General features: G+C 56.1%; 1 protein-coding gene across 1 annotated transcript; it reads right to left on the reverse strand.

The window, feature by feature from the left end:
* Positions 1–242: 242 nt before the first annotated feature.
* On the reverse strand, positions 243–9811 carry UTS2B (urotensin 2B). Its single transcript, XM_059731875.1, has 5 exons — positions 7838–9811; positions 5718–5852; positions 3019–3056; positions 2393–2486; positions 243–802 (listed from the first exon to the last, which is right to left on the reverse strand). Exons 1-5 carry the CDS (start codon positions 7950–7952, stop codon positions 777–779), a joined length of 408 nt encoding a protein of 135 aa, XP_059587858.1. The 5' UTR covers positions 7953–9811; the 3' UTR covers positions 243–776.
* Positions 9812–10559: the final 748 nt, after the last annotated feature.

Genomic DNA, 10559 nt, shown 5'->3' on the forward strand with positions numbered 1-10559 from the left:
GGAGAGTAACTGGTTTTGGAGGAACGGAGACCACAATCCAAGCCTTGAGCAGCGACACGATATGGCCAGCTGGGATCGGAGGCATCCGTTGAGTGAGACCCCATTGCTGCACCCATAATGAGCACCCTCCCCAGTCCCTGCACCTTCTTTGCAAAGAGAAAGGAAACTCCCAGGATGCCCGTGCAATAGAAATGGGTCTTTCCTCTTTATTGAGTGATATCCAGCGGCTCCGTTCTGTGCCTTTTCTCCCCCCGCCCCCCGAGGGAAACACCAAAGGATGCATACAGTGCACACGGACAGGACTCGCACACAGACACGTCAGCCCGTGGGCCCCCACACCGCGCTCAGCCCACCGGTGCCAGCTCCGGGCCCATTGCCCTCCTGGACACGGGTTGCTGCTGTCAGGTGGGGAAGGGGAGCAGGGATCCCTGACACCACCATGCCCAACTCTTGCAGAGGGCAGGAGCTGGCCGGGCATCCTCCCAGGGCTCGGAGGGATGGGGGGCACGGGGGTGAAAGGAAGCATGGAGCAGTGCTGGAGGAGGCAGGGACACCCAGGGAGCACGCTAAAAAACAAAGCAAGGCAGAGCTGGGAAGACGGGGTGCAGCAGAGCCCGGAGGGGGAAGCTGGTGCCCACAGGGAGGGGGCTGTGGTGGTGTAGCCGGACCCCTGCCCATCCTCACTCCACGGGGGAACAGCAGGACGATGAAGCAGCGAGGCCGCAGCCTGGCAGTGTGGGGCTCATCTCCTCTTCCTCCTCCCCTTGGGCCAGGCCTCAGACACAGTATTTCCAAAAGCAGGCTGCGGAGGGGCAAGAGAGAGACAGCGGTGAGCGGGGGGCTCTGGGGGTGAGCTCTTCACACCTCCCCTTCCATCTGGCGAGTGGGATTACAACCCCGGGGAGTTTGGAGCAGCTTGGGGGTCTTCACAGCAGCTGGGCTTTAACCAGTGCCCATAGCCCTGCCGTGGTGCCCCTTCTCTGCACCCGGCAATGCACTGGGGACGCTCTCTGGGCACCCCCCTGCAGCTGTGCATGAGAGCAAGGGCAGAAGGACACCCAGGGCATGCAAGACAGGGCCTCTTTTCACGACACAGGTATCCCTAAGCTTGCAATTAAAGAAATATTTTGCAAAAATCTGGTTGGTCTAATAAAAGTTATCATACCTCTACCAAGAGCCCTGATTGCCAGGTGTCCCTAAGAACACAAACTACCCACCCATTCCCCAGCCATGGGGTTTTTCAGGAGAAACAGGCTGAAGAAGACCTGAAATGATGGGATGGGAATACAAATACCCTGCCTCCAGGGTTTTATAAAGGGTCCCAGCACAGCCAACCCACCCAGAGCCCCTTTCTCTGAGCTCCTGGGAATACTGAAAGGAAGATGAGAAGGGGAGAAGAAGCCAAACACTTTTGAGGGTCGGCTGATTTGGAGGGGCTCTGAGCTCCCAGACGAGTCCCACAAGTCAGGCCTGTGTTGGGATGTCTCTGTGGTTTGGGGGCTGCTAGGTCCAGGCCAAGGATCAGAGCACACGGTTGGCTCTGGGTGTGGTAGCAGCAGGTAAAGGGGGATTTACAGCATCTTTGTGCTTTCTGCATGCAGGACTAAATTAGAGCAGCCCAAAGGAGCAGTCTCCTCTCTTCCCCAAGCTCCTTGCACTTGGATGCTAGCCCTGTCCTGCTCTGGATACAACCTCCCTACAGCTCAGGGCATGTCGCCTGCCATCACAGCAGCATGCATGGGCTGGGACAGCCCCTCGGCTTTGGTCCAGACCCTTCCCACTAGTGCCTGAGTTAGTGGAAACATCACTGTGTTCAGGGGAAGAGCTGGTGAAATGTATATTTTATCAGCACCAAAGAAACCCAGTGGTCATAGGGTCTCCCTTGGGTGAATTGGGAGAGAGCCCTGGAGCCTCAGCAAAGTGAAGAGCATGCAGCCCCCCGCGTGGCTCCAGCCCTCATCGAAGCAAAGACAGAGACCACCGAGGCAGTAAATGCAGGAAAAACTCCCTGCCCAGGGCTGAGCAGGGGCTGCCCCGTGCCCAGCTGCAGCTGCACTGATGCCCCCGCATTGCACTGCTGGAAGGCGACAGGCGGATGCAAACCCTCCCCCTGTATGGCAAAAACCAGGGTGGGTTTCACATGACTGTGAGTGCTTTATCCATCAGGACCCTGCACTGAGCTATTAGGTGCAGGCTGAGGGCTAAGGGGCTCTGGAAATCTCCTGTTTCTCCCCCAAAACAGTCCACACTATTATAGGGGGTGCACTGCAGGGCCAAATGGATGCGGGACCCATCAGCAACCAGGCTAGGTCAGGGAGCAGCGTGAGCTGGGGCAGCCTTAGTCTGGTTGCCATTGAGGGGAGGCAGGACACGAACCCCGACCCCAACCCACCACGCTTCTGCGGGTGCGATGCAGCCAGGCTCTCCAAGGGATAGGCCATGTCAGAGCCCTCGTCCGCCAGCAGCTGCTCCTTCAGCCTCGCCAGCTGGGTGAAGCAAACACAAGCAGGAATCAGCCACCCTCCGTGACCAGCCATCGGTCCTCCACGACTTCCCTGTGCTTCTGCTTTTCTATCTCTCTCCACGAGTGCAAGCCTTGCTCCGCACGGTGAGCTACCTCCACACAAGGTGCAACGGTCCCGGGGAGGTTTGCCCTGTGACTCCTGCTGTCCTGTCTCCGGCCTGAACCCGTTGTCCCACAGCAATGGCATAAATGTGGAGAGGCCATAGCCTTTCCCTTGGCAGGTTTCCCTTTGCTGAGCCTTCCTATCCCCTCTCCAGGCACTTGCACTTCAGAGGGGCTATAGAGGATTTTGCAGCTTGCTCACTACGGGCTCTTTGTTTCTTGCTGCTGGGGAGATATTTGCAACCCTGCTTTACTCCTCTCTTATTCTCTCCATGCGATAAGCAATGAAAAGCCACCCTGGGTGCACGAGACTGCCCCACGATCTCCCTGCACTATCTAACCCCAAGCAGGGCTGGGCTGAGCCTGCGTCCTTAGGCACGTGCTTCTCTCACCTGCTGCAGCTCCTCGTATTTCTTCGCCAGCTCCAAGTCTGGAAGGAATAACAAATGCCGTGTCAATGCCAGAACCCAAATTAGAAGCTTGAATTAGAAACCTAAATGAGGCCAATTTGCCACTTACGGCCTCAAAATATAGGCTGCAGGAAGGCTGTAATTCTCTGTGGAAACCTACAGGATCTGGCCTCCCTGTTGCATTGGAAAAGCAGCACATTTGCTGCATTGGCTGCAAAACTCCTACGTGGTGCCCAATACAGGTCCAAATGGGCCGGGGTCGACATGCTCAGGACCTGGTGGACATTCATACAGCCGACCACTCTGGTTTTGCTGATGTGACCTTCTGGCCCTGTAACATTGCTTCTCTCTGCTGGGAATGCATCACCCCCGCAGCCAAGTATTGGAAGGACTCGGCTGCGCCTGGCTCCAGCTACCCATGACCAGGGCTGTATACACAGACCCTAACATGGTCCTCAAAGGCCTGTTGGTGCCAGACAGCAGAAGCCAGGTGCCCACACACCTTGCAGGAGGGAGCCTCAGTGCAGCCTTTCTAAAGGAACAGGATGATGCTCCCAGAGGACCTGACTCCGTTCACAAAGGGGAGCAACCTGCATGGCTCCCAGGCCCGGCTGAATGGGGCAACACAAGGCTTAAACAGCAGCATTTGGGCAAGGCCTGATGGAAAAGACAGCACAGACCAGTGCATGGGCTGGTGCTCAGGGCACCTGGCTGCTCCCAGCTGTGCTGTGCACATTCGGTGTAGCCCTGGGCGTGCCCCTGCACACAGCTGTGCCTTGCTCTCCCCATCCAGGGTGCCCTGAAAGCACACACAGCTCCAGGGCAGAAGTGCATGAGCCATGAGTTTGTCCCTGTTGGGTGCCTTTCCCATCCTTCGGCATGTCCAGCTCCTAGTGTCTCTCCACACCAGTTGCTGGACTGGTGTGAACTGGGAATAGCAAACTGGGAGGGGAAGGGGGTGCTGAAGCATCAGGAACTAAGCTCCTGCTTTCATGGGAAACATTCCCCTGAAGTGAATCCCTTTCTGCCCTGAAGCCTACTGCAGTCAAGTGGAGTCCACCCACCTTCATTGGGCTGTGCATGGGCCCTAGAGAGAGAGCATTATTCATGGATCTACCTGGGGATCAGTCCTTGTGTGCAGTGACACGAGAAATGCTGGGTCTGCACCTTGACACCTGCCCAAATCCCTAGCAAGGACCTGAGTCCTTAGAGCAGCACTCTGCAGCCCAGTCCTGCTTTCCAGTGCCTCTGCCCTGGTCCAGCAGCTATGAAGGGAGCAATCCCCTGCACCGGTGCAGGCTGGGGGTGACGGGCTGGGCAGCAGCTCTGCAGAAAAGGACCTGGGGGGACAGGGGACAAGAAGCTGGACAGGAGCCAGCAGTGTGCCCTTGTTGGCAAGAAGGCGACCGGTATCCCAGGTTGCATTGGTAGGAGCAATGCCAGCAGATCAAGGGCAGTGATTCCTTCCTTCTATTCAGCACTGGGGAGGCCACATCTGGAGTCCTGTGTCCAGCTGTGGGCCCCCACTGCAGAAAGGATGCGGACACATTGGAGAGAGTCCAGCGGAGGGCAATGAAAATGGTTGTGGGGCTGGGGGACAGGACTGGTGAGGAGAGACGGAGGGAATTGGGCTGATTGAGTCTGCAGAAGGAAAGACCGAGGGGGATTGAATAGCAGCCTCCACCTCCCTGCAGGGGGGCTGCAAAGAGGATGGAGCTGGGCTGGTCTCAGTGGGGGCAGATGACAGGACAAGGAGCAATGGGCTCAAGTTGCAGCTAGGGAAGTCAAGGTTGGATATTAGGAAAAACTTTCTTAATAGGAGGGAGGTGAAGCACTGGAACAAGTCACCCAGCAACGTGGTGCAGTCTCCATCCTTGGAGGTGTTGAAGACCCAGGTAGACAAAGCCTTGGCTGGGATGATGTAGTTGGGGCTGGTCCTGCTTGGAGCAGGGGGTTGCACTAGATGTGACCTCCTGAGCTCCCTTCCAACCTGAATTTTTTATGCTCTTATATCAGGAAATCTCCTACCGCCCATTCCTTCCCCGGCTTCAGGTACAGCTTAGGTGCAGGCAGGAGCCCCCATGGCTCTTTGCCTGGATGAACCAACCCTGGGCTCTGACATGCTGCTTGCAATGCAGTGACCCCAGCGCACAACCTGTCTGGGTTCCCAGCTCTTAGATCTGCTGTTCTTAACACGCCGCCCAGACGCTGAGCTATGGGCACAGAGCACGGGATGCAGCAAAGGGGTGGGGAGACGGCTGGCTCCCCCTTCCCCCTGCCCCTGGGGCTGCTCTGGACCGGTCCCGGCCCCCCGGTACAATGCAGAATCCTCTTCCAGCACCCACCAGGCTGCAGGGACCCCTCATTAGTGCTCCTTATCAAGTGCAAGGGCGGTTGTACCAGATAGGGGGAAAATGCAAACCCTTCTGGAGCTATTCAATGTAAAGCTGAGCTGTGAAGATGGCTGGAAGTCAGATTTGCAGAAGAAAAGCAGCCCCAAAAAACTTGCAGGCCCCAGAAGAGCTGGTGCATGGCAGCGGGGTCCCGATCCGGGCCTGTCTAGGCTCACTTAGCAAGTGGTGCCCACTAGCTCTTGAGGCCCAGGCCTATCATACTCCAGTACCCCAAGCTCCCTGGTGCTGGAGGGGGTACATCCTGCTGCCCTGCTCCCCCCCACGTACCGATATTGGCTGGGTGCCTCCAGGCAGGGTTTTTATCAAGGAGCAGAGTCAGCAGGGCATCTTGGTGACCAGCGTCCTCTCTCTCTGGAAACACCTGGTTCTCTGTAACATACAGAAGATGACATTCAGGCCGCGCTGCCAGGGGCAATGAGACCCCAGCACCAGACCTAGTTCCCGCACGTCGGGTCAGAGAGGAAGGCTGGGAGGAAGAGGCATGCAGAGGGGTGCTGGCTCTGGACAGTGGGGTTCACGCAGGGTGTCTGCCCACCCTGGCAGCCCCAGACTGCAGTGCAGTGGCCAGGCTGAATGCAAGGGGCTGGGGGAGCCTCCCCGATCAGCTCAGGACCTGGGACTTTTGCATCCAAATTGCCTGTCAGGATGCACCTGCACGAATCCTGCCAGGACTGGGAGTGCACCAGACCATCCAGAACAACCCCCACTGCCAGTGTAGGGCAGCTGCACCCATGCTGGACCCACATCACCAGATCCTTGCTAGATCTGAGTTGCAGTCAGTGAAGCTTTTTCAGTTCCCTTTGGTGCCCAGGCACCCTTCCAGGTGCCGGACACAGCAGAGAGCAGGCAGCCCCCAGACATGTCCCCCTCCCCCTAGGAAAGCATCTGACTGGCTATGGGCCATGCAAGGATCCCCCCTGTGCATGGGGGACCCTCCCACAACCCAACATTTCCATGTCCTGCTACCAGAGGGGGTCCAGGGCCTGCTCTGAGATTATCATGGAGCGTGTCCTTAGCATGTGCCGTCTGGGAAGTGGTTGCCTCACCTTGGAAAGATCAACTAAACCCTCTGCCCTACCCCTTCCCCATTTACCAGTCTCTGCTGACCATGGAAGACCCTTCATAGGTGCGTGCCCTATGCACAGAGGCATAGGAGATTAGGAGCTGCCAGCTGTGTGCAGTCGGCCTCCTGTATAGGCTGAGGCTGGGGGTAGGGGCTCCCCAGATGTGTAGGGTTGCATGCAACGTGCTGTCTCCATGCCCAAAATGAAGGAGCAGCTTCTACAAAGCCCCCGAAAGAGCAAGGATGGTGCTGAAGCAACCATGCATCCTGCAGGGAGTTGGACCAGAAGGCAGGAAACCTCCTCCTCCTCCTCCTTGATGGGCTTAAGGCCAAGAGGAGCCCTCCAAGGTGCCACACGGGTGTTGTTACAGGTGACCTGAGAGAGCTGGAGGATGCGCCAGAACCTGCCCACGTGGATGCATATTTAGACACCGCTGCATAAGTCTCCAAAGGAGCAATTAAAGCAATGCTTGCCACAAAGACTGGGCCAAAACCATCCTGGATGCACTACATCCATTAAAAGGGCCTGGCTCTGATCTCACTCACAAGCAGGGATCCAACCCAGGGAGTCAGTGGGGTTGCACAGGTGCACATTTCAAGCTATCGTAGACCAGGCGTTCAAAATGCCTCCGATCAGTCGTGTGCTTCAGGAAAAAAATACAAACGTGCAATAAAAAAGAAATAAAAATAAGCGGCAGCCGAAGGGACCTTGCGAATGCTTTGGGGGCTGCTACAAAAAGGCAAATAGGTTGTGCTGGAGGAAAAGTCATTTCCAAAGGGATACATGGCTCTCTAGCCTATAGAAAGCTGTTGTTATTTTCCCTGCATCGGCTCTTGAATAAGGAAGATTAATGACCAGCATTTCCCTGCAGGGTCAGTCCCAGAAAAGATGAACTTAAATTAGTGAAGAAGAGCATCTAACAAGCCGGTTCCTCCGTGGTGGAGAAAAAGAAAAGAAAACATTTAACCCCCGTCTACTACTGACTCTTAAAACTTGTCAGACCTAACATGGTACATGCTGAGGCCATAGCTGTCTAACACTAGACATTTTTTTTCTCTTGAAGACCAGGAAGGTATAGACCCATCCTGCAGGTTGCTTCTGATCTGATAGTTTAATGCAACATGTTTAAAACCCAGCAATGGGGCAGAGGGACAGGTCTACCGGTCCCTGGGCAGGTCTCAGGTGAGTCAGATGGTGAGCCTAGGTCACCTTATGACCTTGCAAATGATAATCAATGCACTCTGATGGTTGCAAGCAGGAAAGCGAAGCAGATAGATGACCAACAGAGGCGAGCGCCCACCTGTGTGAGCAATGCATGCCGGCCTTTCAGCTTACCTTGCAGTAAAAAAGGCTTCCCATGTGTGGAAGGGATGTAGACCACGATGGCCAAGACTGCAAGCATCCCAAAGCAAAGCTGGGCTGAACCGATCCTGCCCATGTCCCCACCGCTCAGGAGACTCCTTCTTTTGCACAGGATGGAGGGCTTCAATGTGACCAGCGCTGGCTGAGCTCGCTTTTAAAAGGCAGGGAATGTGCCGCGATTACAAATGGTCTTTGGAGGGAGGGAGAAGGGGGGAGAAGGGAAAAAAAAAAACCCTTCTTGAAATATAATTCAACCTGTCAATATGATTCACTCCTTGGGAAATGGACAGATCAACCCCGTCGCGGACGTCAGAGGAACTCGGTCAACATCTTTCCAATCCAGCTGATCCCGGGTGCGCCAGCGTTCCCGAATTGTGCATCGCGCTCACGTCCGCGCACACACGCCTGGGATGTGGCGACAGCGTGTATCCTGTGAGGTGTCTTTCCGACGGCTCAGCCCCGGTGACTTCTGCATTGGCGTGGAAGTGCTTCTCTCGCACGCACGTTACCGCGTGCCACCGGTGCGGGGCCGATCAGGGTAATGGAGTTGGGTCATTTATCACGGCCCTTCCCTGTCTTAATTAGCCCGAGATGGAGTGAGTGCCAGAATGGTGCTGGGGAAGAGATGGACATGCATTTCATTTAGCTGATTGCTGGCGTGCGGGGGTCTTCCCCCTCTCCTGACTCCCCCCAGCTCGGCAGGCAGCAGGTTGCAGCCTATTCCAGGCCGGCGAGTCAGCTTTGACATCAGGTCCAAAGTTACCCCAAGTGGGGCCAGATCCCCTTGGTTTGCTTGGGGACAGGGGTGGTTGTGCTGATACATTTGATTGCGTCAAGCTTGTATTTTATTCAGACAAAACACAGTGGTGTGCAAGAAGCATCATTTCCACCTCTGTTTCAGGGGGCTGACTTCATTGTGCTGGGCTATTTACAGTCTCCTCATCACAGCAGAGCCAGGACCAGTCATTAATTTGCTGTTATGACTTAATGATACCGAGAGACAAAGCAATGACAACGACAGTCAACTTTGTTCTTGGCTCCTGTCTCTTCCCTGGCGTGACGGCGGGGATGAGCCGCAGAGCTGAGTCACTGGCAGTTTGCAAACAGCTGGTCTGTGGATATTCCCTGCTGGGATAGCCACCCCGTTATGCCATATTCCTCCTATAACGCCACCTGATTGCACCTGTGACCTGCTTTGGCCAACAGGCACTAGCACTTTAGGGTTAGGTTTTCTAGCTCGTGATCCCCAGTGCTGGCATCTCTTTGAAGATTGTCTCCTTCACGGCTGAGAAATCCCAGAGTGGACATGTGGCCCAGTGCAACTGGTCAAAGGGACGTTGCACCCCTAGCATCACCCCCAGCTCTGCCGGGATGAGCAAACGCAACTCTACATCACCTTCTCAATGCACACGCACTCTTTTCTCCCCAGGGCGGGCCATGTTAAGGACCTAGATGGAGGTGCTCAGGGCTGCCATCCTCCCTAGACCTCAGGCTGGTATGAAAGGAGGAAGTGGCTGGAAAATTGTGGTGGATCTGTGCCTCATTTGCTCACAGCCCCTTGAGAGACTACAGCCTGAAGCTTTCAAGAGCTGGGGTCTAGTATAGGAGGTCTCCATCTCACTTCTTTGGTCCTAAATCACCTCGGCCTCCTCTTGTGAGCAGACTCCTGGGTATCAGGAAGCCTTGGGCCGTGTTGGCTGGATTGCAGCGAGCCCAGGGGAGCTGCCCCGGCTGAGGATGCAATTGCAGCTCTATATTTCCATTAGGTTATTTGGTCTCCCCGTGTCCCTGGCAGAGGGACAGGCAGACACCTATAGGGGTAGCCAGGCCTATTTTCTTTTATGGGTTTTTTCCAGGCTTCTGGGCTTTGCTGGTTGGCTCTGCCCCCACTTTCTGCTCCATGTGCCAGGGGCTTTTTAAGCCTCCTCCAGAGGTGCTGGGTGCAGCCCAGGCTGGGGATGGGCACTGGGCTGTGCCAGTGCTCCTGCCAGGACCAAAGCTGACCTGGCTACAGGGTCAGACCGACACCAGATTTGGGGTCAGGAAGGCATTTTACCCCCTAGTCTGATTGGTATGAACTGGGGGAGTTTTGTTGTCCTCCGTAGCGAGGACTTAGGGCTAGGGTTAGCAATGGACCGTTGCTAATGGTGGTGCCTGGCTGTGGACACAGGCCAGCAGAGGAAGGAGCACCCAGGCCATGCAGGGGACATTGCCATCACCCTGCCCCGTGGTTTGCTTGCCAATAGCGTCTGCAGGTGTGAGAGGAGGGTGCAGGGGAAGTCACTTGTGCTGCAACTCTGGGTCAGCTCCCAGGGGCACAATCACACCCTCGGGCTTTCTCCTTCCTCGCTTCAGGGCCAGACTCTCCTCCCCTTGGTCCACAGAGTTCATCTCCTACCTCTCTGCCTATGCCGGTACCATCTCCACCCCCTGAACTATCCCTCCCACCCCTTCATGCCCCTTGGCCAGGGTTTCTTTCCCTGACTTGGCTGCCTTTCCTCCCCGGAGGAACCTGGGTAGAAACCCCAGCAGGGAACGACCTTCTTCCCACCCAGCCATAGGCAAAGCCATCAGAGCCGGGGGTAAGGGATGTAGCTGGGGAGCACCGAGAGGGCACGAGCATCACACGCGCACAGGCCTGCAGACGTCTCCCCGGTCTCCCCCCGGGCCTGCCCGTGCTTTC

The sequence above is a fragment of the Alligator mississippiensis genome, chromosome 7, assembly GCF_030867095.1.
Source record: "Alligator mississippiensis isolate rAllMis1 chromosome 7, rAllMis1, whole genome shotgun sequence".
NCBI lineage: Eukaryota > Metazoa > Chordata > Crocodylia > Alligatoridae > Alligator > Alligator mississippiensis.